Below are 25,297 nucleotides of genomic sequence, written 5' to 3'. Positions count from 1 at the left end.
AATACTTGGGAGGGCGCATCTATCCTTGAGGCATGGACGAACTGGTGCACCTTTGCCTCCCCTACCAGGCTACATAATATCCCTCTTCTTGTCTGTTGGGCCCTTTGGATCGCCCAGAACAGACTCACCTTCCGGAATGACTCCCCTCACTGGCCCTCCATTGCTGCCTGCGTGCTGGCTGATTACTCCCTCATCCCCAAAGATGCACCACCCCCTCGACCGTGCAACATTATACCTGAGACGATTGATTATCAAAGGTCGTGGGCTTACTTTGACGATGCTGCACAGGAGAATGGGTGTGGCAAGGGTGCCATCCGTCATATTAATGCACATCACTCATACAATATTATTATGGGATTCGACAGAGGCACTAATAACTATGCCGAATTATCCACAGCAAAATTCCTCATTCAATTTGCATTGGAGAAAAACTGTAGAGATCTACAAATATTTGGGGATTCAAAAGTTGTTTGTGATTGGCTAAATAAATCTTCTAGATGCAATGCTTATACTTTGAGTCATATTCTAGACGAGGCACTGAGATTGATTACATCATTTGACTCTTTTACATGCCATCATATTTACAGGGAGCAGAACACAGCTGCTGACAGGCTATCCAAAGAGGCTGCGAACAGGGATCCGGACAACTGGTTGATCTGGGAACAGCGTGATGGTGCACATTACCAATTTTACCATCGACCATTTATGGATATCGCTGTATAAATTTAATTTTTGTTGATCTCACAGGAAGAACAAACTTCATATATATGTCATCTGTAAATATTCATAGTTTCTTTTTTGACATTTTATCTACACTCACAAAGTGCCAGATTAATATATAGAACTCCTATTCAGTATATTTATAGCCATTGATACCTCCCTACGTGGACACAAGGTATCAATGTTTTGATCACATATGTCCCTGAACATAATTTTGTTGAAGATAGGTAGTGCCTCTCTATTTGAATATGCTTAAATGCATTTACAAAATGTAATTTCCTTTTAATAGAAATTACGATTTTTCCTATGGGAAACAAAAAAATAACAAGTCATCATAAATTGAAAATATGGTGAAAAAATTATAATTCATGAAAATATAAATAATAGAAAAAAAGGAAAAAAAAATAAATTTAAATAAAAAGGAAATAAAACTAAAAACAAAAAATTAGTAACTAATAGAAATGGAAGTTACTAAACAATCTTACCTCAACCAATCATCTTACAAATAAATAAATTTAAATAATAATAAAAAAGTAACAAAAATTGAATTCTCAATATTAAACTATGGATAAGTGTCATAATTCTCAATGTTAAACTTGGATGGAGTTCCATACATGTTGAAAGGGAAGTCATGGCTATTACCCCAACGGGGGGCCGAGATTTTTTAAATATTGCCTTGTTCCTTGATAGCCATATTTGCCAACAGACATACTTAGGAAGAGCAGACCATATTTCTTTAAATTTTCTTTTGGCTTGAAGGGAGCCCAAATAAGATTTGGGCCAAGAGCTAAAGAAGATCAGGATGTCTGAAGGCCAGGCAGTTATGCAGTATAGAGGCCCAAGGACTACAAACCAAACTTATTTAGCCACATGACAATGGAGAAAGAGGTGAGGGATAGATTCCTCCACGGATTCACATAGCGAGCATCTTGAGGGGCCGATTTGTCCCTCTTCCGAAGATTTTCCATAGTAAGAATTTTTTTATGCAATAGCAACCAAAAAAAAAATTGACTTTTGGGATGGCATTTGTTTTCTAGATTTTTCCCCAAATAGAGTTTTTGGAGGTAATTGGGAGTTTAAGAGCATGTGAAAATACCCTTCTTTGACAGTATAACTGGAATTCTTCCATCCCCACTTGTCTGCCTCTGTAAGAGCTATGGGGGCACAACCTCTTAACTTCTTTAATAGATTATCTCTTTGGAGGAGAAGAGCCTCCGGGATATTTTCGAGCTTCCAGCCCTTCCAACCTCCTTGCTGGTTCCACTCTACAATCTGGCCCAGATTTTCCTCCCCCTATGTCTCAAGAAGTTTTAAGATCCACCAGGGAAAGGTCAAACTCCAAGGGATGGAGTCCCAGAATCGAATCGGAAAAAATCTTGGTGGAGGCTCCATTTCCTGGAATTTTGGTGATAATGTCCCTGGAGGAGTTATTCAAACGCCAAATCAGGGAACCCAATCCAGGGGCCTCGTGTCATTCATGGTCAAATTTGAGGTAGATATTTAGCCCGAATCACTTGGGACCACTATTGGCTCAAATTTGTGATCAAACTCCAGTACAATTTAGCTCCCATTGCCATATTAGCTATCAACGAGTCCCTGATTCCTAATCCCCCATGCTGTTTCGGAGCTCTGACTGTTTTCCAATTCACTAAGTGGTATTTATTTGTTTCTGTTTTACCTCCTTCCCACATGAATTTTCTTATATACATACCCATTTGGTGAAGCACACCCTTGGGGACTTGTAGGGCGGTGAACTAATACAAAGGGATCGTTGACAGGACTGACTTAATAAGGATTTCTCTACCTGCATAATTAAGCCAAGTCCCACCCCAGTTTACAATTTTGGTTTTCATTTTATCTTGCACTTTTTGCCAGGCATGGGGAGCAACTCTTCCAAGGAAGATTGGGATCCCTAAATAGTTGAAATCTTTCCACTCATGGACTGCTTTAAATCCCAGGATTTATTTGATCTTTTTTTCCTTATTTCTTGAGATGTTCTAGCTGTAGATGTGGCTTTTGCAGTCATTCGTAACACCCCCAGATGCACGAAGGAATCTATCTAAGGTTTTCTTAAATCACCGAGTGATTGTGGTCAAGGCTCCGCCCATCAAAATAGTATCATAAACAAACTGACCATGATTTATACTTCTGATGCCATCCTTATAACGTATGCCCGAGAGGTTGAGGGAAGCTCTTTCTAGTTCCAATTTCCTGCTCAGGGCATTAACCATGATGATATATAAGAAAGGAGAGAGGGGGCACCCTTGTCGAAGGCCCCTCAAGGCTTTGAAGAAGCATGCGACCCTTCCATTCACCAGCGAAGCAATCCAAGGAGAAGCAATACAAAGATTTATCCATCTAATAAAGGTCTCATCCAACCCCATTTTTCTGAGGACTTTTAACAGGAATCCATGCCTAACACGGTCAAAAGCATTTTCCATGTCCAGCTTAATGATCATTCCTTGGTCTCCCCTGCGCCAACTTGAGTCTAGAGCTTCTTGGATTAGGATAATATTATCGAAGATTTGCCTACCTGGGACAAACCCCCCCCTGATTTTCAGAGATCAGAGAGGGAAATAAAGGTTTAAGATGACAAGCCAACAACTTCAAGAAGATTTTGTAGGAGACATTACAAAGGGAAATAGGGCGGAATCCGGAGAACGAGGGATTCAATTCTTTAGGGATTAAGGCCATGAAGGAAGAGTTTATGCCGCCCCCCATAACAAAGCATTTGAATGAGTATCCCACCAATCTGCAAAGGTCCTTCTTAATAACATCCCAAAAGGAGTGATAGAAGCTCATCGTGAATCCATCCGGACCTGACGCCTTATCTAGGGGGAAGGAGAAAATCACCTTTCGAATTTCCTCCACCGTTGGAGGGGAAATCAGAGAGCGATTCCACTCCTTCGACACCATTTGAGGGATGTTCTCGAGAAAGAAGTCTTCGCTGGCAAGATCCCAAGTATGATCCTTAGTGTACAGATTTTTATAATGCTCAATTGCTACTCTTTTGATTTCCTCAAACTTATTGATGGTCTCCCCCCCATGAATAATCTGAGTTATATTTTTTTTTTGATTCCCCAACCCTAAGCCATTTATTTCTAGATTTTAGTCTCCAATACTCCTCTTCCTTTCTTAGGTTTGTGTGAAGTGTCTTGAAAGTGTCTGCTTCCTTATGAAAATTCGATTCTTGTACTAGCATTGATTCCATTCTCCCTTGGATTGCAACAAATTTTCTTCCATATCTTTGATGTTTTCCTGTCTTTCAGATTTATGATCCTTTAACCACTTTTTATTGTCGTCTTTCAGTCTACGGATCTTGGACTCCTAGATGGTTATTGGGCTTCCATCAATCCAACACGACCAGGAAAGGGAGACCACCTCCAAGAAATTGGGGACATCCAGCCATTGGGGAGAGTAGCGAAAGGGGATAGGGCCCAGATCCAAGGGATGATAGATAACCAGGTTGATTGGTTGGTGGTCCAAACTGGTCCACATGAGGATGGAAGATTTGAGGCTATAACTCAGGATTAGGAGATTGTCAGCAACAGGGAAACGTTACAGTAGGGCCGCAATATGGTTTACACCCACTCTTTTGTTAGTCCAGGTATACAAGAATTTTTTAGGTTTGACATCGAAGAGGTTCAGGGTTAAGATGAGGTCCTCCATATATTCCTGTTGGACATTAGGAATGATGGAGCCCCCTCTTTTTTCATGATTTCCCATTGTTGTGTTGAAATATCCAGAGACATCGAGATGCTCCTCTTGAACTGATTGTTTCTAGATTTCCAGTATTCCAAAAGTTGTTTTTAATAGAGTTGATAGACTCCTCGTCCAACTTGGTTTCCTGTAGGAGAGTAACTTATGGTCTTTCTTTACTGATGAGGGATTTCACTTCCGTGATTCTTTTTACTGATCCCAGACCCCTACAATTCCAAGATATGATATTCATTAATCACTTTTTTGAGTTCCTCGCCCCCTTGCCAGGGCCCGTATTATTTCCTTTTTTCCTCCACCTCCTTTGTTCCCTGCACTTGCTAGCTAACGAGGAATAGTGTGTTGGACTCCCAATTCTTTGTCTTTTTCAATTTTCTCCCTTTTAACTTCCTTATTTCTTTTTCTTCCTGCTTTCTTCTCTTTTCTGACAGGCTGCTTCGGTCTTGCACCCTCTGGTCTATCATCAGCAGAGCTCAGCTATGTGGAAGGCCCCAGGCCTTCCGTAGATGTCATGAAACCATCAAAGTCTTCTTCCTCCTTCGATGATTCATCTGAACTGCTGTCAGTGTCAGGGCTAGAGCTAGACTCCTTATGACCCTTTTGCCCCCTCGGGGGAGCAGAACGAGTGTCTGGGGCCTCCTGAGAGGATGGGGGGGGCGGGGGTGTACTGGACCTTCTACAATAGTATCATAGTCCAAGCACCTAAAATGATTCTCCGATTCCAAATCAAGATCGCCCCCAACAGGCGTGGGGTGGGGGGGGGCAGATTCAATATCCTTTGTGACTGGAATAGAGCCAGGGGTGCCGGCTTGAGGCGAAAATTTCGAAGACTTGTGCCGCTTGACCTACTGCCATTAATATTTGGGGTCCCTAGATTGTTTCTCCACGGAGTCCCCTCCTTTAGGGAAACCTTTTGCAAAGTGTCCATATTCATGGCACAGCTTACACTTGAAGGGCAGTTGGTCATAATCGACTTCTTGCACATGCGTCCAACTATCCATACAAAGATTGACAGTTGCCGAGAGACCCTTCTCTAAATCCACCTCCACACAAATCCTTGCACATGAGAAGAGGCCATCTTTTGGTTCAGAGCAATCGATATACCTCCCCAGGGAGTTCCTAATGAGTCTGAAGGTCGCATCATTCTAGCAATGAAGGGGGAGGTAAGGTAACTTCACCCAGACCAGAACCGATGAAGGAACATCACATTTTGGATTGAAGCTGGGGCTCTAGCTGTCTAGATCGAGCCCCTTTGCCCCCATAAAATATGGACCACTCCTAAACATTAAATCACGGTCCAATCTATTCTCAAAATAAAAGTTATAGAAAAATTTGCCACAAAAGGAGGAGATGACTGCACCTTTTATAAGAGGATTACAGTTCTTCTCAACCCAGGCCTTTATTGTCCAAGGGGACGGCCAAAGGCCCATGAACTGGCCAATAAGGCCCTTGTCCACAAGTTGCAGAGTACGAGAGCGGGCATGCGGGGCACATATTTCTATCTCGGGGATCTCAACAACTTTCTTCATGAACTTGGAATCCCCCTGCTTACAGAACTTTGGAGCAGAGGCCACCAGAATATTGAAAGCAACAATCCCTGCCTGTAGCGATGCTTCTTGGGATGGTTCAGACATCAGACACCCAACCCCAAAACCAACAAGCCGGGTGGCGAAAGAGACACAAACGACTGAAAACCTAATCGACGAGGGCCAACCAACAAAAGCAGGAAAGGGGGGTTAAGCCCAAGCAGAGTGAGGACCGATAGTGGGGACTTAGCAGACGGATACAATGCCAGACTGACGCACGAATCAAGGGCGCTAAAGATGCAGAGCACATGAAGAAGTCAGAGGATTTAGATGAAAGAAACCTAGACAACTGCAGATATGACCAACAGGGACCAACCAACACATGTAGGAAGGGTCAAGCCCAACGGAGGAGGCGAGGACCCGCCGCGGGGACCCAACGACCAGTTACAACACCAGAACTTCACTCCATAGGTCAAGGCGCCATAGTTGTAGAGCAACTTCTTTTTTGAAAATATTCTTCTCTCAATTGTTTCTGAAAGTTTTTCTGTGTTCCTGCCCTACACATGGATTTCTACTTAAAAATATATTAATAATAAAAAACCAGTTTAATTTGTGTGATAAAGTGTCTTGATGTACATGTGATATAAAATATATAATGTAAATTAAGTATATATTATATATCATCATGAAAAAATTAAGTTTTTATAGTTAAAACCTTTATTTGTTCCTATATATACTCCATTTAGCATTCAAAAACATAATTTAAACAATGAAAAATAACACATTGTATTTTACACTCTAAAGAAGTTTGCACTTAAAGAAATGTGATCCCTCTCTGCTCATGTTAGATCCCTACTTAAGATAGATCTATGCTGGTAATAATATCCCACTAGTAGGTAAATCATTCTTCCATCCAATATTAGAACTTGCCCTAACTTAGCTTAATTTGAAGAAAAATCAAATATAAAAAATAAAATATTTATTATAATTTTAATAAGGTAAAATATAAATAATCAAAACATAGAAATATTTTAAAAATATATAATTTAAATATAAATTTCAAATATCTTTATAAACTTTATTGAGAAGTGTTTTCGGTGAAAATCACATCATAATTCATTTGTTGACGCGTTTCAAATCAACAAGTGTGTTTCATGGTTAGGACAAGTGACCCAGATCGGATCATCGCTGCATGTTAAATAGAGAGAACATATCATTCAACCACTACATTTGACCAAAGAAACAATGATATTGGACTGGGCAACTAGATTGAACCAAGAAATAGGAAAAATAATTTTTTATTAGTTAGTTAGTTTTTGTTATATTTATTTCCATCTATAATTAAATTAAATGGGAAAATTTTATTAATTAGTTAGTTTTTCTTATATTTATTTCCATATGTAATTAAATTAAATGTTAATTACAGGTTACTGCTCATATTTAATTAAATTAATCTAAACTAAAAACTAATTAATAGACTTTTTATTATTTTAAAACCACATAAACTATATAAAAAACATATACCCTGTAGCCTCTCCCCTTGGGGACTACCCACATCAATTCTCCTATAGATCATGATACAAACTACATGAAACATAGGTTGACCCCCTTCACTCCCCACCCTCCTCCCCCACGCGAAATAAAAAATAATAATTAAAAATGTTTTTTAATCTTTTAGGGTTTTAGGGTTAGGGTTTTGTACAAGTCTGGGTAAGGGCCACTAGAAGTTTTCTTTTCTGTTGGTGCCAGAGGAGAGCGGAAGGAAGGTAAGGGAGAGCGTTTGCAGGCGTCCGGAAGAGGAGGAGCGAAGATTTACAAGGTGTGTATGATGATTGCTGATACTCTTATTCTTGCATATCTATAGAAAACCCTTGAAAGGTTTCTGATTGCATAACCGGGGAATCCCAATTCCCTGTTCTAAACCGTTTTTTTCCTTTAATTGTTTTGCATCTCCGTTTCTGGTAAAATAGATGTCGATGATCAAATAATAATCTGCGCTGACAAAAAAAGCTCATGTCGTATTCCATAGTGCGATTCACGAGGGATGTCACTTGTTAGTGTTGCGTGTGCAAGAGGGTCTATCGTTTCCTAAAATGCTTTATGATATCAGATGTAGTTCAATGTTAGAGCGCAGCTTCTCAGATAGCTTGTTTGGCGTTCAACATTTGTTCAGTTTATATAGCAATAGGAATCCCAATTCCCTGTTCTGTTTTTTTTTAATCTCCGTTTCTGGTAAAATAGATGTCGATGATCAGATAAGAATCTGCACTGACAAAAAGAGAAGCTCATGTCGTATTCCATAGTGCGATTCACGAGGGATGCCACTTGTTAGTGTTGCGTGTGCTAGCTGGTCTATCGTTTCTTAAAACACTTTATGATATCAGATGTAGTTCAATGTTAGAGCGCAGCCTCTCAGTTAGCTTGTTTAATATTCAACATTTGTTCAGTTTATATAGCAATATGATTGAGTTGGCTCGGAGGTTTGAGCCATAATGTTCCAGTTTTCAGGTTCAGTTTCTAGGCTCTCCAGTTTTCAATATTCCTAGGTGCTGTTGGACTCTCAATGTCTACCATGCAATTTTTTACCCAAGCCCTCCTTACATGGTAAACTTGATGTAGCAATATATACATTTAGTTCGCTTGCTCATCATGAAGGGGCAATCAGATGGCTGGTAGAGCAGCTCATTGACTATGGCCTGTGGGCATCTGCTAAATTATGGGTTTGATTCGTTGCCCATCTATTTTGTGATATCCCCAGGCACTCTTCGTTGCCCATGAGTATATTATGTAAAGCTATTACTGAAGCCATGCTGAAATGCTGCAAATTTTGCAAATTAATAAGTTCTTTCTATAAGTTGTGATCTATGTCTTGCCAGCCTTAAAATTAAAATCAGAATTGAAACTCTGCTCCCTTCCTAGGGAAAGATGCCCACTTTTATCAAAGTGGATAACTATGTTGGGTAATGATGCTGAGTTTTGGTTAATATCCAAATGGGCAGGTATGTTGCATTATGTCTCAATTAAATGTCTATTGACTATGGTTCTTTTCGTGCTTTCTAGACAGAATATAACTTTTGTAGGACTGAGCGGCTTGCTGCTTCAATATTAGGAAGATTTTTGAGAGATATCTGAGTATAATAATTAGGGGACTTCCCTTAATATGTTTAAAATTCCCAAGGCTTATTTATTAATATTTGAGAGTATACATAGATTTGGTGAATCTTCTGCAAGATTATAAAACCAGTGAGCAAGCTACCTTATGCAAGTAACTACCTTAGACACTGATGTTGATACATGCGAAATGCTATTTTATTTCAAAAGAAGTTGAACGCCCATGCATGCAGACGCGCTCGCGCACACATACACACACACATATATATATATATATATATATATAGACAGAGAGAGCATGCTTAATCTTGCAATAAAATAAGAATGATATGTGTGTGGTGTGTGTGTGAGTTTCATTCAACAAAGCCAAGAACCTGTGGTGAATTTCAGCTTCCATTACGTAGAATTGGGCAACCCAAGAACCTGTGGTGAATTTCAGCTTCCATTACGTAGAATTGGGCAACCCAAGTGAATTTCAAATTGTAACATGACATGTTTAGGGTGAAATTCTGTTATTGGCATATATATATATATATTTATTTATTTTTTAAGGTTGCTTGATGAACACAATATATTTATCTTTGAGATAAACCATGTAAATTGTTATATCAATAAAAATTCACTTCAACATCTTATTGGTTATAATTCGCTTCAAGTTTTTTAAGAGATGTTTGAGTATAATAATTAGGGGACTTTTCATAACATGCCTTAAAATTCCTAAGGCTTATTTATTAATATTTTAGAGTACATATATTATGTAAATCTTCCGCAAGATTATAAAACCATTGAGCAAGCTACCTTTTGCAAGTAACTACCTTAGATACCGTTGTTGATACATGGGAAATGCTATTTTATTTCAAAAGAAGTTGCATGCCCATGCACACGCGCGCACGCACACACACACACACACACACACACACAGAGAGAGAGAGAGAGAGAGAGAGCTTAATCTTACCATAAAATAAGACTGATATATGTGTGTCTGTGTGTGAGTTTCATTCAACAAAGCCAAGAACCTGTGGTGAATTTCAGCGCCCATTACATGGAATTGGGTAACCTAGGTGAATTTCAAATTGTAATGTTACATGTTGAGGGTGAAATTGTCATATATATATATATAGATATAGGTTGGGTGATGAACACAATATATTTATCTTTGAGATAAACCATGTAAATTGTTATATCAATCAAAATTCACCTCAACATCTTATTGGTTATCATTTAGCATATGGATGAATTTTTGCCCTTTTTTTAAATGAGCAGGAATTCCATTAGGGGTTTTGTAATTTACCGCTGGTACTTACCCTGTTTCTTGCCAAATTTAGGGACCTTTTGAGATATTTTAGGGATTTCCTAGCCATCATTGCATTATCTTTTACTGATATTCTAAAACTGAAAAAAATTGTGGTTACTTATCAATTTGCATAATGATTTGGCACATATTATTATATCTAGGTTTTACACAATTCGTTTCTAATGTTGTTTTTATTTAGAAATGTACTTGTTATGATAGATTCTACGTAGTGTGGCCAAAGGCTTCGAAAGACTAAAACATGATGAAATCTATTAAAAGAGCAAGGTTAAGTGGATGGAATCAATAGAATTTTCCTTCCATCTACAAAAGGCTATTGTGATGTTAATGAAGGAACCATTTCCAAAAATAATTTTGGTCTTGAATAAATATTGATTATTGATAAGTTGCAAAGCCATACTAAAAATGATTATCTCGCCTCAAGATACAAGTGTTGTAAAAGGACTAGAATTTCATGCTACTGCAAAGAGGCTGCAACATTCTTCCACTAGAAGCACTATAAGTAAAAGTGATCATATAAATAATGTGAGAATAAAGAGGGATATGCCAAGACAAATGGATGAAAATAAGACACTCTATTTAGCTAAGTTACTAGGATACGGATACGGATCCGGATCCGGATCCGCTAGTTTTTTGAAAATCTAAGATCCGGATACGGCAAGGATACGTCACGTACAATATATATATATATATATATATAAACTTTTAAAAAACACCTTAAAGCTAAAAAATCAAATACTCCATGAAACCATCAAACATTTTTAGAACATTGAATGATAAAATCATAAATATGAAGATTAAAACATTGAAATGGTGCATCGTCCCTCATACAAAGACTAAAGTAACAAAAAGGTCCAAGGATCATGATTCATAATATCATGAATGATAATAGTAAATACATTTACATATCCTCAAATGGATCTATATCTTCTGCATATTGCAACTCTACATCATGAATAGATGATGGGGGTCCTGGAATGTAGGAAGTTGCATCAGTAGGCTGGACTGGTGGTGGAACAATATCCTCAAGTAGGTTGAGGTGAGTCATGGCATTCAGTGTCAGGTTCAAGTCAGAGATCTCAGGCTCCACATCCCACATCCTGCTCGGACCTTTTTTATACTCTGGTTCAACATGTGATAGAAGACGAAGGTTGGAATGAACATAAACAAGGTCCTCAGCCTTTGCCGCTCCCAACCTGTTTCGCTTCACTGAATGGATGAAGCCATATGTACTCCAATTCCTCTCAACTGATGAGGAACTAGCAACCTGTGATAACAACCTAGTGGCTAGAGTAGACAGATGAATGCTATCCCCACCATGGAAGCCCCACCAAGTAATAGGATCAAGATGTCCTCGATCATCCATAGCTACTGGATCTGAAAAGCTACCAGTAGACTGTACAAACCCTCCAAATTCTTGGCGGACTTCCATTGCAACTCCCATATCTCTATAAATTTTCTTCAAGGCTGTCTTGTATCCTTGTACCACTTCAGAATCTTTGTTTGGTGCTGCTCTACCAGGTAAAGACAAAATTTTAGAATGATAGTATTTAGGGTGCAATGCATATGCCAGAAGGTGTAATGGCGTGGTCATTTTGTTCCACCTTTCTATAACTATGTCCTTCACTAAATAATAGAATGTTTCATGAGGGTCATTTTCACTTGCCCTGATAATTTCCCTTATCCTCTCCAACATACTATCAATGTTTTCATAAACTTCCCCCAAGCAAGGTGTATCTGTATCAAATGCCCTGATCAAGGTCAAGATTGGTTCAGTGAACCGTAGAAGATATTGAACCTTGTCCCACCATGCATCATCAAGAATGATGGACTTGATTTTTTGCCCTCTATCAGAAGTGGAAGTCCTCCATGATTCCCAAAGAGGGTCAATGACCATTGCTTGTAGTGCTTGTCTCACCTCCACAAGTCTCTTTATGACAAGAGTGTGGGAGGCAAAACGAGTTTCAGCAACCTATAAGTTTCAAAAGGCCAAATCTCAAATGATAAACCATATATAAATTTGTAATTAAAAATAAGAATTTCATTATTTCTAATACAAATAGTAATGATCAAAAAAATTACCTTCAGTAGCTCCAACTTTGCAAAACCCCGATAAATGGCTTGGGACATTGAATGATTTGTTATGAACATTTGGATTTCTTTTGATGCTACATATATTTCATTAATCCATTCAATCTCACCAATCTTGGCAAGCATAAGGTTCAATGAATGGACTGCACATGGAGTCCAAAAGATGTGATCATATCGACCCTCCACAATCAAACCTGCAGCTTTACAAACCTGTGCGTTGTCCGTAATGACTTGGACAACATTATGTGGCCCCACACTTTCTATTGCATCAATAAGAATTGTGGATATGAAAGATGCATCTTTCTCTATTCCACTACAATCAACAGCCTTCAAAAACATTGCCCCTTGGGGGCATACTGCAACAACATTAATTAATGGGCGGTTTCTTTGGTCTCTCCATCCATCAGAAATGATGGACACCCCTGTTTCTGCCCATGTATCCCGGATTGCCTGTAGCTGTCTATCCACGGATTGCCTTTCTGATGCCAACAAGGTAGTGCGGACCTTTTCATATCCAGGGCTTTTGTACCCTTTCGGCGCTTCATTAACTGCCTTAATCATTTGTTGCCAGTAAGGGGAACGCACCAAATTGAATGCTAGCCCATTTGCATAGATGCAACGAGCTACGTGTTCATCAGCGATGTCTCTACCTTGATTATTGAAACATGCTTCAAGAGGGCCTAGAGTGGCCCTTTTATTAGATGTAGCAGCAGGCCTAGATGGCAATGGAGGCCTAGTTGTAGAACTTTGCACAGGGTGTTTTCCCTTAGCAAGTTTCCTATCAGCAGCTTCTTGCAAAGATGCATAGAATTTCATTTTTCCAGGACTCAAACCTTGGCCAGGTTTGCCATTTGCATCTTTTGGCCCAGTGCATACTTGCACCCCTGTGTTAGTTTGACCGGTGAGATGGGCCTTCACTCTAGTATATGAGCCATTTTTTATATCTTGGCATTCATTGCACTTCCATTTAAATGAACCACCTCCGGGATTTTTTCCAATAATCTCCACATACTGCCATAGAGGAGATTTTGGATCTGTTTTGATGATTTCCCCTTCACTATGCTCATGATGTGAATCTTGTGATGGTTCCATTATGATAATAATATAGACTCTATTGGTTACTTGCAAGTTGCCACTGCATTTAAAAGTCAAGTTATAATATATTAATATTATGATTATCCATAAACAATTAAAAATTAAATTGTAAAATTAAATACATTAAAAAAAAGTAAATTTAAATTTTAAATACATTTTAAAAATTTGAATAACATATATTAAATATTAATATAACTATTAACTGTTATTATAATTTATTATGTTATATAAGTTATAAGTTATAACATATATAATTATATTATATAACATATATATATATATATATATATATATATATAAATATTAAATAATATATATAACTGTTAAATATTAAATAATATATATAACTGTTATAAATATAATTTTTTTTTTTTTCTCTGTAAAAACTATCTAAGTAATATATTATATGTACAAAAAGATTACAAACTGCATGACATGCCTTCCAGAGCCTGAAGAGTAGCCCTGGGACTCCTGACTGTAAACCTTATAGCTCCCTCGCAGGGGCAGCTTCTCCAAAACCAAACTGAATTATCCATGAAAACAAAAAACCCATACAGGGGCAGCATCGAACCAAACTCTTAAGACAATAAACTAGACACATGATTGCCCACGCAGGGGCTAGCAGCAGAGATAGTCTGACCTTTATATCTGACAAATGTAAGCGTGACTGTGTTACTGATGTCAGCTATCCAATTCGACTTCCCAATGATGAGGCAAGACCATAGACATGACCAAAGACTCAGAATTAACCAGGACCAAGAAGTAAGAAGCGAATGCCAAAAGACTGAGACAGAGGAAGCAAAAGCCAGAGGACCAAAAGACAAAATCAAGACGTTACCCGCCACAGCTTCAATCTTGGGGACGAACTGAAGATGGCTGGATGGACGCGAAGTATGCATCTGCCGCCTCAGCCAGGCTCGGATCTTCCACGACATAAGCCCACCCGTCACCTTCCGCGCGCCCTTCCCACATTTTCCGCCATGTATCTTCTTCCACACTTGGAGGAGGTGGCCCCATCGGAGGGAAGCGGTCTTGCAGACTTGATTCCCCCTTGCTTCCAACAACAGACGCTGGAAGCACCTCAGCAGCGTTCTTTTCCGCAGACGAGTGTTCTTTTCCAAGACTGATCTCTCTGCCCGAGTCTTCCAGTTGTTTTTCCTGCGGGTCCTGGAGATGTTCTTCATCTGGAATTTTTGTAAACATGATGGAGATGTGGGCGTTAACGCCTGCATTATCCTCGGTGCTTGGCAAGGTGAAAACCACGGAACCGAAAGCCGGGAGCTCCGTTTTCCTTTCACAGGAACCCCCAACCTCCACATATTGTCGAATGGGAAGCGGGGTTGCTCTAGCTCTCCTGTGACAGTAGCAGCAGCAGCAGTGGTGGTGCTCATCTGCTGCAGGTGATCTTGAGGAGGACCCTCTAGATGGGCCTCTTCTGCATGGCTGTCGTTCGCGAAGTTTAGCCATTGTAAGTCTAAAGCTACCTCTGTATACTCGATGGTGAACCTGGAATTGGTAGCAGCAGCAGTTTCCTTCCAATTCACTCTCAGATGCCCAGCTTTCCCCTTGGCTACCTTCGCTTGAGAGCCAACAATTTCTTTTCCAGACTTGATGCTGCAAAGCATCAAATTGCCATCTCCTCCCAACCCAGCAACCAGAATGGCCACCAAGACAATTCTCCAGGCTGCAGGGGAATGAAACGGTGCTTGGCCGGAGCTTGCTATGCTTCCACGACCGCCAACTTTCCTCAGGCCAAAATGCCTTGAACGAGCCATCAAACCTGTGATATTTTCCCCCAAATTCTCGTTGCAGGTGCACATTAATGCCGCCCTGCTCCTCCATCTACCCCGCCTCTTCTTCATTGAATGCATTATCAACTTGGGTGGCTTAATTGCCATACGACGGCCTCCATCGGGGAGCTAAAGGATTTACACGAGGCAGCCCATGCGCTGCATGTGGCGTGCCTGTACTTCTCGACTTGACACCCGCATCCGGGGTTATAAATATAATTATTTACAATTATACCGGTTTATAATTATTTACTTTCTCATGTTTATATATATAACTGTTATTTAATATATATAAATATTAAATAATATATATAACTGTATAATATATATAACTGTTTAATATATATATAAATATTAAATAATATATATAACATAATCTTAAATAACATATACGAAATGGTTTAAACCGATATATATATATATATATATATATATATATATATATATATATATATATATATATATATATATATATATATATATATATATAAGCCGGATCCCATCCACTTCTGGGTTTATCGAAACGACGAAACCATAATGCAGTTTTTAACTTTCTGGGTTTATCGAAACCATAATGCAGGGTTTATCGAAACCATAACGTATATAACCATATAACATATATAACTATTATAACATATATAACATGTATTATATATAACTGTTATTAAACATTAATATAATAATATATTAATATTACATTACAATGTTACATTAACATATATTAAACCGAACCGTAAACGTTTACCTGGTTAACGCGGAAGCCTGAAACCCTCGGCGTGACCGACTGTGCCCACAATGTGTGCTGCGTGCACGGGAACCAGTAGCAGTGAATGGTGCTGCGTGCAGTGGGGCCGGCGGTAAGCCCGCAACGCAAAAGTCCTGTGCAGGAGGGGCCGACGGTGAGCACTGAGCCCGGAACGAATGGCGACAAAACAAAAGGGTCAAAGCAGACAGAGCAACGCAGAGTCCGACAAAACTAAAAGTAATGTTTTAATATATCGGGACCACAAAATATCTAACCTTAAAACCTAGAAAATATCTGCGTTTTAACTTTTTCGGCCACCTATCACCGCTTCCGGCAGCCACCGTCCGGATCCGTATCCAAAATCCGCTTGCCGTTTCCAAAACCCGCGTTTTTAAAAATATACGTATTTTAAGCGTATTTGGGAGTATCCGTATCCGGATCCGGTTCAGATCCGTGGATCCGGCAATACTCCACTTGCCTGAGTCGGATCCGGTAACATAGCTATTTAGTCTTGGAGATTAGAGAATAATTCCCTCTGGGCGTTACTCCACAGATGACGTTAGGAAGATTGATGCTTATGATATTCTTACAACATTCAAGGCTACAATGATTAGTCTGTGAAAATGACAAACAATAATACAACTAGTAGATCTCACCTTGGAGTGAATCACCAACTGATGAAGAGGGAAGATATGGAAGAGACCAACATAAATTATATGGTACTGGAATTGAAAAATGTCATGGTGCTTCAGATTGGGATGGAGTGATGGAATCTTGGAAAAGCAGGTGCAATAAAACAAAACAATTGAAGAATAGTGAAAGTTGACATTTATGCAGTAAACTAGTCCTTTTTCATCATTAATGTGTTTTTTGAATTTATACACACACACACACACACACATATATATAGATATTGTTGGCTTGGCCTACGGGGATTTTAACCTCAAATCTCATTGTTTACATAATACTTCATATCACGACGATTGCGAGTTTTATATTCCTTCTCTTTGTTTAATAAATATATACATATTATTGGTTCCCATGACCTACAATACCTCGGTTCATTTTACTTGCTGTTTGCATCTTGCTTTATTTAGGAGCCACCATATGGGTTTCAACCATTTATTAATGCGTGTACTCAACAATCCTATTTAATTACTTTTATGGTCATTTGTTGGAATTTAATAAATTTTCTATTTTTTTTTGAAAAGAAATCGTAATTTTATTCAATTTGAAACAAGGAAAAAATTACATTTTGTATATCTTGTTAAGCATCTAGTTGTATCAATCTTTCAGGATGAGCAACAAAAAGAAAATTGTATTAAATTACATAAGTTTTGCGGGGGTTAAGTGTGATAAAAATCACTTAACTTCTCCTTTTTGGCTTTATTTTTTTTGAAACGTTTGACAAACCCCATAACTGGCCTCAACAATCACCATTGCCAATTCATTGCCAGCTACCTGTAAAGCGACTTCTTTGTCCGAGTATGAGCTCTCAGATACATGGGTTCTCTTTATATCCCCCATGCCCTTTTCATTTGGTATTTCCTCTTTCTACTGCTATGATGCTTTTGACCTCTGCTAATTTAGTATTTGTCGTGGTTCCTGACTAATCCACTGTTGAAGAATCTAGGGCAATTAGATATAGTAGGATTCTTCTAGACTTGATAACAATTTGTGAAGCTCTTTTACAATTTATCTTGTTAGCTTAATCTTCTTTTCTTCTTATTAATGCATGTGTGTTTACTTCATCAAACTGCTACCAAAAACATAAGAACACAAGATGTTGGCTCTCTGCCAGGGCAAAACCTCTCTCTCTTAGAGAGGAAAACCCTTTTGTAAATTTCTCTTATTGAAGCTTCTTATTGATCATTGCCAAACCCTAGACCCTTGACAAAAATATCCTCCAAGCACAAGTCAAGTCCTTCCTCCTTCCTGCACTTCGTTCTTCGACACTTTGTCCTCCTTTCAGCTCTTCGTTCTTCTTACAATTGATGATAGTCCTTGTTGCACTTGCTCTAGAAGAGACACTTATCCTTGATCTTTAGTGAGACCCTTTACTTGTGATGATCCCTTCCTTCCTTTTGACCAATTGAGCTGCTTCTTCAAAGTGTAGTTGCAGACTTGATATGACTGTCTTGTAGCCCTAAATTATCGCACGTGTGGGAGGTTTCCTTGAGTATTTGGTTCCTTTCTTCTTCGATTGAGAGAGTCTCTTCTTCGTTGTAGTGGGAGGCCTTATAGGCCTAAGTTTCGAGCCCAAAAAATGAGAAGTATGAGACTGTTACGTTGCTGCTGTTATGACCGTAGAAATGCCTCCTTTCCTCGCACATGTGACTATGTTTTACTCTAGAGACAATCCTCCAACCTTCGGTGATGAATTCTCCTTCTTCGCTAAACTAGAGGCTCCTTATACGTGCCCTTTTTCACCCTTTTTCTTGGCCTTCCTTGCTCCCTGATCTCAGAGGTAGTTTACTTGTCGTTTGAGGGAGTGGACAACCTCTATATATAGAGGATTGTCCCTCGTTTAGGCCAACTAGAGGCTTACATGATGACTGTAGGCCGAATTGAGTTTCCTTCATCGTTTTTGCTCCTTCTAGTGATGTTGTTGCATGGAGAGAACTTGTCTTTGCTTGGAGGGATATTCTTTGACTCTTATACAAATATATACATGGTGTAACCTGCCCTTAAGAGTCTTCAACATTTTATTTTTGATTCTTTGACTCACTTATAACACTTTGACATGTGCTAGACCTATTTCAATGAGCAAGGAATTCATTGATAAATATAACAAAAATAATGTTTCTTTTCTTGAATAAATACAAATATCAAAAGTACATATATGAAGGCCGAACCTAGTTACACTTTCTTCAACATCCACAACATTTCCCTTTGCTTGGTTAGGTTGCTATACTTGTGCATCCATATTTGAATTGTTCTCCTTGGTCTCTTCTTCTTCTTCTTCAGAATGGTAAGGGTCAGATACGTGCCATCCCTTTGGCTTATGGGCCCACCTCATTCTTTTTTGGTATCTATTGTGCCTATGTGCATGTGTTCAACAAGTGTCTCGTTTGAAAACAAATTCAACATCAAAATGTTGTGTTCTCATAATCAAAAACTTGAGTCCACTGAAAGTTTTTATGTTTTAGTTGGATACGATCAGGTAGCCCTTTACTGAGGTTGATCTCTACACAAATTCTGGCAAAAGTGAAGATACATTTTTTTTGTATTGTCAATGTCCATCTTTTTGAGTTTTCCAAGAGTATTTCTGATATCTTCGAGGACCCGATGGTGCCAAAAAGGAAGAGGGAGATTTGGCAATCTCACCCAAACCAACATTGTTGTGACCACCATGCTTGCGGCATCAAAATATAGGAACGATGGGGTCATGAAGAGCCCAACTCTACCCCACATCCATGGCCCATAACTTGGGACTTTCTCCAAGTCTTTTTGTGTATCAAATTGAACTATGAAGAAACCTTTAGAACATAGGTACATGTCGCAATTGGGGGTCCAAGAAGAAAAAGCCCACTAGTGTAAGTCTTCGGAAGTTCGGATCTCGGAAATTGCATATTAGTGCCTTAGATTGAAGATCAACAAAAAGCAAGTTGACCTTTGTATGTTTAACTTCCATGGCTGGCACTTGTTTTGTTTGTTTGACAATGTAGGGTCTTGGCATATTTTGGAACTGGTTGAAAGGAATAACAACCTTCCCTTTCACTGTGTCCTTGAAAGAGATAGATCCATTAGGGTTTTTGAAGCACGAAGCTCCACCCCTCAACCTCAAATTTAATATGATCATTGCAATATCGTAATCTTTCACTTGAAGGGAATCCTGTAGCAATGTCCCCTCATAAAGAAAACTTTGAAAAAGTGCAGGTATACCAACCATGTTTTGAATGCTTTGCTTCATGTTTTCTACTAGATCTGAGCCCCAGATCTGGAAGATGGATATCTTCTTGTTGAAATCTGGAATTTCTCAGCATTTGCCTGTCTTTTGGCCATACCTGGGAGTAAGAGAGAGAACTTGAGAAGGGCTCCTTTGGATCTGATTTTTTACTTTGATTTGCTATGATCCGGGAACTGAAGAATGAAAATAGATCTAAAACCCACCTTCATATAGAAAAAGAAAGTGACACTTGCCGACACATGCCCTATGCTCCAAGGGGGCCGCCTTGTCCAAACAAAAACCAAATCCCATAACATTATATAAGTGGGAGAGCCTTGATTTGGTGGATGAGGGGATTAGTAAGCCAGATCTGAAATAATCTAGCTGCACTAGCCTTGATAAACAACACAACCACCCAAGATGCACCAATGGTGTGTGTGATCTTTTTGAAAAATCACCCACTTGACCTCGAAAGATGCTTTCGACTTGCAGCGAAGATGGTTCATAATCACCCATTGATTGTTGCCGAAATAGATCCAAAGGACTGCTCCGTCTCCATACTTGTCTGAATAGATGCAAGGGGCTTCACATGCAATCCAACGCAAGCTCGTGAACTATCTTACAGACTCTGGATCAACGATGGTGCCCTGAAAGGAACCAGAGTGATCCAAAACCCTAGCACAATTCACACTCTCCATCGTTTTTTGAAACTGTTCATAAATTATCTTATCTTACCTAACAGTCCCATTTAATTACTTTTATGGTCATTTGTTGGACTCTAATAAATTATCTTATCTTACCTAACAGTCCTATTTAATTACTTTTAGGGTCATTTGTTGAACTTTAATAAATAATTCTTATCTTACATAATAAACACCCATTCCCTTGTTCTGGAAACTCTTGCAACATAGCTTTAAAGGTTGTTAGTTATTGTGTCAATACAGAATATTCCTCCAGCAATGTAAATTCATGTGTCATCATATACATCTGACTCACTTTTTCATGCTGGAGATCTTTTCTCATGAAGTGCTAGACAAAAGGTACTATTTTTGTCACAATTATTGGTTAATGGATCAGGTGCTAATGATAATTTGTTGTGACAGTGTTTGTTAATGGCATACTGATTGTTTCAAGTTCTCTTTCATAAAGATGAAATAATTTTATTAGTGTTCGACAAATGACAACAAACGTAGGTCGGAGGGACTGAAGAGTACAACCAATATGCACATGATGTGGGAGTGCAAGCACAATTCCAAGAAAATACTGAAAAATAATATAAAGAAAGAAACCTAGATAACATCAGAACATATGTAGAAATCTGTGACAAAGGTATGGTGATGCAAAATACTAAATGAGTTTGTCCAAGACTAGAAAGTTGGACAACCCAAGAATCTTTCAAGAGAGAGAGAGAGAGAGAGAGAGAGATCAGATGATGAGGTTGATGATGTCAAGGTCTCCTGAGTCTGATGGTGGAGGGTGAGGGGGGTGAACAGGGCACTGGCTTGCTGTCTGAGTCCTTTGGAACTATGGGCGGTCCAGCTGTATGATCGTATGAGTGAGGGAGACTCCTAGCATCAAAGGTCGAAAGAAAGAAACTCTGAATGACTCTTTGGCTTCCTCCTCTAGAACTAGGGGGTAATCTAATGAGCAGTAGGCAGTCTACTCTGGATCCGTATGGAGCTGATCTCTCTAATGCTCTGAGAATGTGTAGGTAAATACTAAATATAGTTGTTAATGTTTTATCATTATAGAAACTCTCTTGAATGGTTATATCAATACAGTTGCAGTTTGCAATATTTCATTGTCTGAGATTTACTAGGGAATGGGCTCATGATTAGATGACCTACTAGTGTTGACATATTTGAACATGTGAAAAATCATTGTCAGAACCATTTGATGCTCATTTAGTGAGAAATTTAGTTTTTTAATTCAATGCAAACAATATTTTAATTTAATTTGTTTAGTGCTTCAGGTAAGTGATGGTGAAGCACAACAATGTTGTGCCTAATGGGCATTTTAAGAAACACTGGCAAAATTATGTAAAAACATGGTTCAATCAGCCTGCCCGCAAGAAAAGGAGACGGATCGGTAATGCCATAAAACATGCTTGTTTCACTTTTTTTCTTTGTTGAAGATGAACTTTGTGTGTCCAACATGCTCATTTTCTTGTTAATAATGCCTTCTTACATGAGTGTTTGACCATGTTTATGCAGCTCGTCAGAAAAAGGCTGTAAAGATCTTTCCCCGCCCTACAGCTGGCCCTCTTCGACCAATTGTACATGGCCAAACTCAAAAATACAACATGAAAATTCGTGCGGGGAGAGGATTTTCACTTGAAGAGCTGAAGGTGAGATTATACTTTCCATATGCAATTGTAGTGTAAGGAGTAAACAGCTTTTGCTTGATTTTTACATATACTTTGTTGATCTTTCTGGATGAAGTTGCACTTGTTATGTTTGGTCAGACAATATCATCTCTCCTATCATTGCCATCAATTTTATGGTTCTATCTTTTTGCAGCCTTTTTGTCTCTTATTCATCACGCTTTTGTTTGTAGCCTTCTATTCTCTTATTCATCACCGAGCGTTTGTTATTTTAAAATTGTATATTTACTTATTGCCATTAATTTTATGGCTCTATCTTTTTGCAGCCCTCTGGTCTCTTATTCATGACTCTTTTGTCTGTAGCCTTCTGGTCCCCTATTCACACTCTTTTGTTTGTAGCCTTCTATTCTCTTATTCATCACTCGAGCGTTTGTTATTTTAAAATTGTATATTTACTTATTGCCATTAATTTTATGGCTCTATCTTTTTGCAGCCCTCTGGTTTCTTATTCATGACTCTTTTGTCTGTGGCCTTCTGGTATCCTATTCATCACTCGAGTGTTTGTTATTTTTAAATTTTATATTTACTTGATTTTCAGCATATTGAGCGGAACAAGTTAGATAAACATTGATCAGCATTAAATTTTGCTTCGAGTAAGAAGTTTGCTCGAAAAAATTTGAATAAATTCAAGGTATCATACAAATATATTTTCCCAAAATTCCAAAAAGGATGCATACTTCACTGTTCCGTGCATGTTTCAGTTTCATTGTTCTTTTCCAAGGGTTTTCTTTGTACATGCATATTTGTCATTATCTGTTATCAAAGAAGCATTTTTGAAGGTATGAAGTCCCGTTGACCTTTTCACTTGTCTGCTTCATTTTTGTATCTAATTATGCTGTCAGAAGCTTTGCATAGAAGCCTGACGGTAATTTTCTTCTGCTTAGTTAATTTGTTATTGCAAATGGCTTAGAATTGGTCAAGATCTGCTTAGGAGGGCCATGGAAGGTTTTTCAATTTATTTATTGTGTTCTCACAAGTTCTTTACAGTACACACTAGCATATACTTGCATGGAAGTTTAACTTTAGTTCAATTGCACTAAAGGCTAAAGCTACTTAAATAAGAACTATATAATTGTGATGTCAAATATATTTAATTCTTAAAACCTGTTGTAAGCAGAAGTGGGAAATTTTTGCTGGGAAGAGCTTAATTCAACAGAAATTTGGTATAATTTTTAAGGAGTGTGATTTTATGTGATGTATGTGAGTTGCCTCGACATAGAGTTATTCCCAAGAAGCATAGTCCTTTAGTGGCTAGAGAGATATATATCCATAGGTATATTTTTCATTTGACTAACATTATTCATAGTAATGGTAAAACTATTTTATTCCAATGTTAACACTGTATTTGTTCTACAGGCTGCAGGCATTCCTAAGAAATATGCACCTACAATAGGTATTGCAGTAGATCATCGCCGGAGAAATCGCTCCCTGGAGGGTCTTCAAACTAATGTTCAGCGCCTGAAAACATACAAAGCGAAGTTGGTTGTTTTCCCAAGGAGTGCTCGCAAGCTTAAGGTGGGATTCTTTCTTTGAATTTTACTTAGTAGTTTAAATTCTGAAACACTAGTCTTTTATGATGGTCTTAATCTTTAGGTTTGATGGAATAATTATTGCATATTATTGTGCAGGCGGGTGATTCTAGTCCTGAGGAGTTGGCTACAGCTACTCAAGTTCAAGGAGTGTATTTGCCAATCAGCCAAGAAAAGCCATCGGTTGAAATTATCAAGGTTACAGATGAAATGAAAAACTTTAAAGCATATGCTAAATTGCGTGTCGAAAGAATGAACAAGCGATTGGTAGGAGTTCGGATGAAGAAGGCTGCAGAGGCAGAAAAAGATGAGAAAAAGTAGATGTCCATTGTGGAAGCAGTGTCAGAGATATATTTCTGAAGTTTTGAACGTCCTTTTTTCGCGTTTTTCATCTTCAGATGAGAAATGCAGTTTGTGCTGCATAGAAAGCCAGCAAACAAGAACCTTAAGGACTTTCGTTAGCAGTTGTAGGATGCATTACTTAAGATGAATGTTTTGATGGTATTGATGTTTTTTTATACTTGGGCGCTTTTAATTTTTCCCTGCTTTAAAAATATTTTTTATCATTATTTTCAGCTTACACAACATGATTAAATGAAGGTAAAAGAGGCCTGTTATTTTTGTTTTCTTGTTGCCTTCATCAGTCTTTCAGGTTTTGTATTTCTGTTTGTCTTTTACTTGTATTAAAAGTTAAAACTAAGATGGGTCTGTCTTTTTCTTCCCTGTGTATCTTTCTCTCCCTGCCATATATATGTTTTTTCACCAAAATGTATTGTTCACAAGGAAATATTCCTTGCAGAAACATATATTCAGGTAAACTAATAAAAATGTATTGTTCACAAGGAAATATTCCTTGCAGAAACATGTATTCAGGTAAACCCAATGAATTGTTTCCATCAATTCAGGCACCATACAAGGTTGCATATTAGAGTGAGTGAAAGCTCTAGTGAGTTAAACAAATTGATGTACACAAAATGAATACAAGTCTAAAACAGAGGCAGACTATCTTGTTTCTAGAGCATGCAATAACCTAAGATGACCAATGATTAAAAATGACAAGCTGGACCAACCTTAATTGTTCAATCAATTGAATGTAAATTTTCAAATAGTGGTCAGTGTCAATGTTTACAGGCACATAGATGCAACTATAATATATTCCACCTCTTGTTATCACATGACTGTGTAATGTAATTTAGTTTTCTTGTTAAGTGAATATTGGGGGACTTCATGTCATTGCAGTTTTCTTGTGTTGCATATTCTCTCACCTATCTGAGTGCAGACCTTCCGTAATTTGTTTGGCTGGTAGCGTGTGGTGTGCTTTGGTCCCCAGCAACTCGTTTGAGTGAGAATCAGGTGCTATCTATACAATGGAAATAGATCTCCAAATTT

General features: G+C 38.4%; 1 protein-coding gene across 2 annotated transcripts; it reads left to right on the top strand.

Moving 5' to 3' along the window:
* Positions 1-7,626: 7,626 nt before the first annotated feature.
* LOC149254411 (large ribosomal subunit protein eL13z-like) lies at positions 7,627-24,535 on the top strand. Of its 2 annotated transcripts, none has more exons than XM_089460150.1 (5): positions 7,627-7,782; positions 21,969-22,084; positions 22,210-22,343; positions 23,736-23,894; positions 24,008-24,535. In XM_089460150.1, the coding sequence occupies exons 2-5, from the start codon at positions 21,976-21,978 to the stop codon at positions 24,227-24,229; spliced, it is 624 nt and encodes a 207-aa protein (XP_089316276.1). In that variant the 5' UTR covers positions 7,627-7,782; positions 21,969-21,975; the 3' UTR covers positions 24,230-24,535. The 2 variants fall into 2 exon arrangements, with proteins under 2 accessions (XP_089316276.1, XP_089316277.1); XM_089460151.1 differs by having other exon boundaries at positions 7,645-7,782; positions 21,961-22,084.
* Positions 24,536-25,297: the final 762 nt, after the last annotated feature.

Source organism: Pinus tabuliformis, chromosome 7, assembly GCF_031772625.1.
Source record: "Pinus tabuliformis cultivar Carrire ecotype Pingquan chromosome 7, CPIR1, whole genome shotgun sequence".
Lineage (NCBI taxonomy): Eukaryota > Viridiplantae > Streptophyta > Pinopsida > Pinales > Pinaceae > Pinus > Pinus tabuliformis.
This window is presented reverse-complemented; position numbering and strand designations above follow the sequence as displayed.

Bases quoted from the DNA above. Each gene is read 5' to 3' on its own strand.
- LOC149254411 (XM_089460150.1), top strand. From the start codon at position 21,976: ATGGTGAAGCACAACAATGTTGTGCCTAATGGGCATTTTAAGAAACAC. The intron at 22,344-23,735 runs GTGAGATTATAC...TTTGTTCTACAG, and splicing joins TTTCACTTGAAGAGCTGAAG to GCTGCAGGCATTCCTAAGAA. The intron at 23,895-24,007 runs GTGGGATTCTTT...ATTATTGTGCAG, and splicing joins GGAGTGCTCGCAAGCTTAAG to GCGGGTGATTCTAGTCCTGA.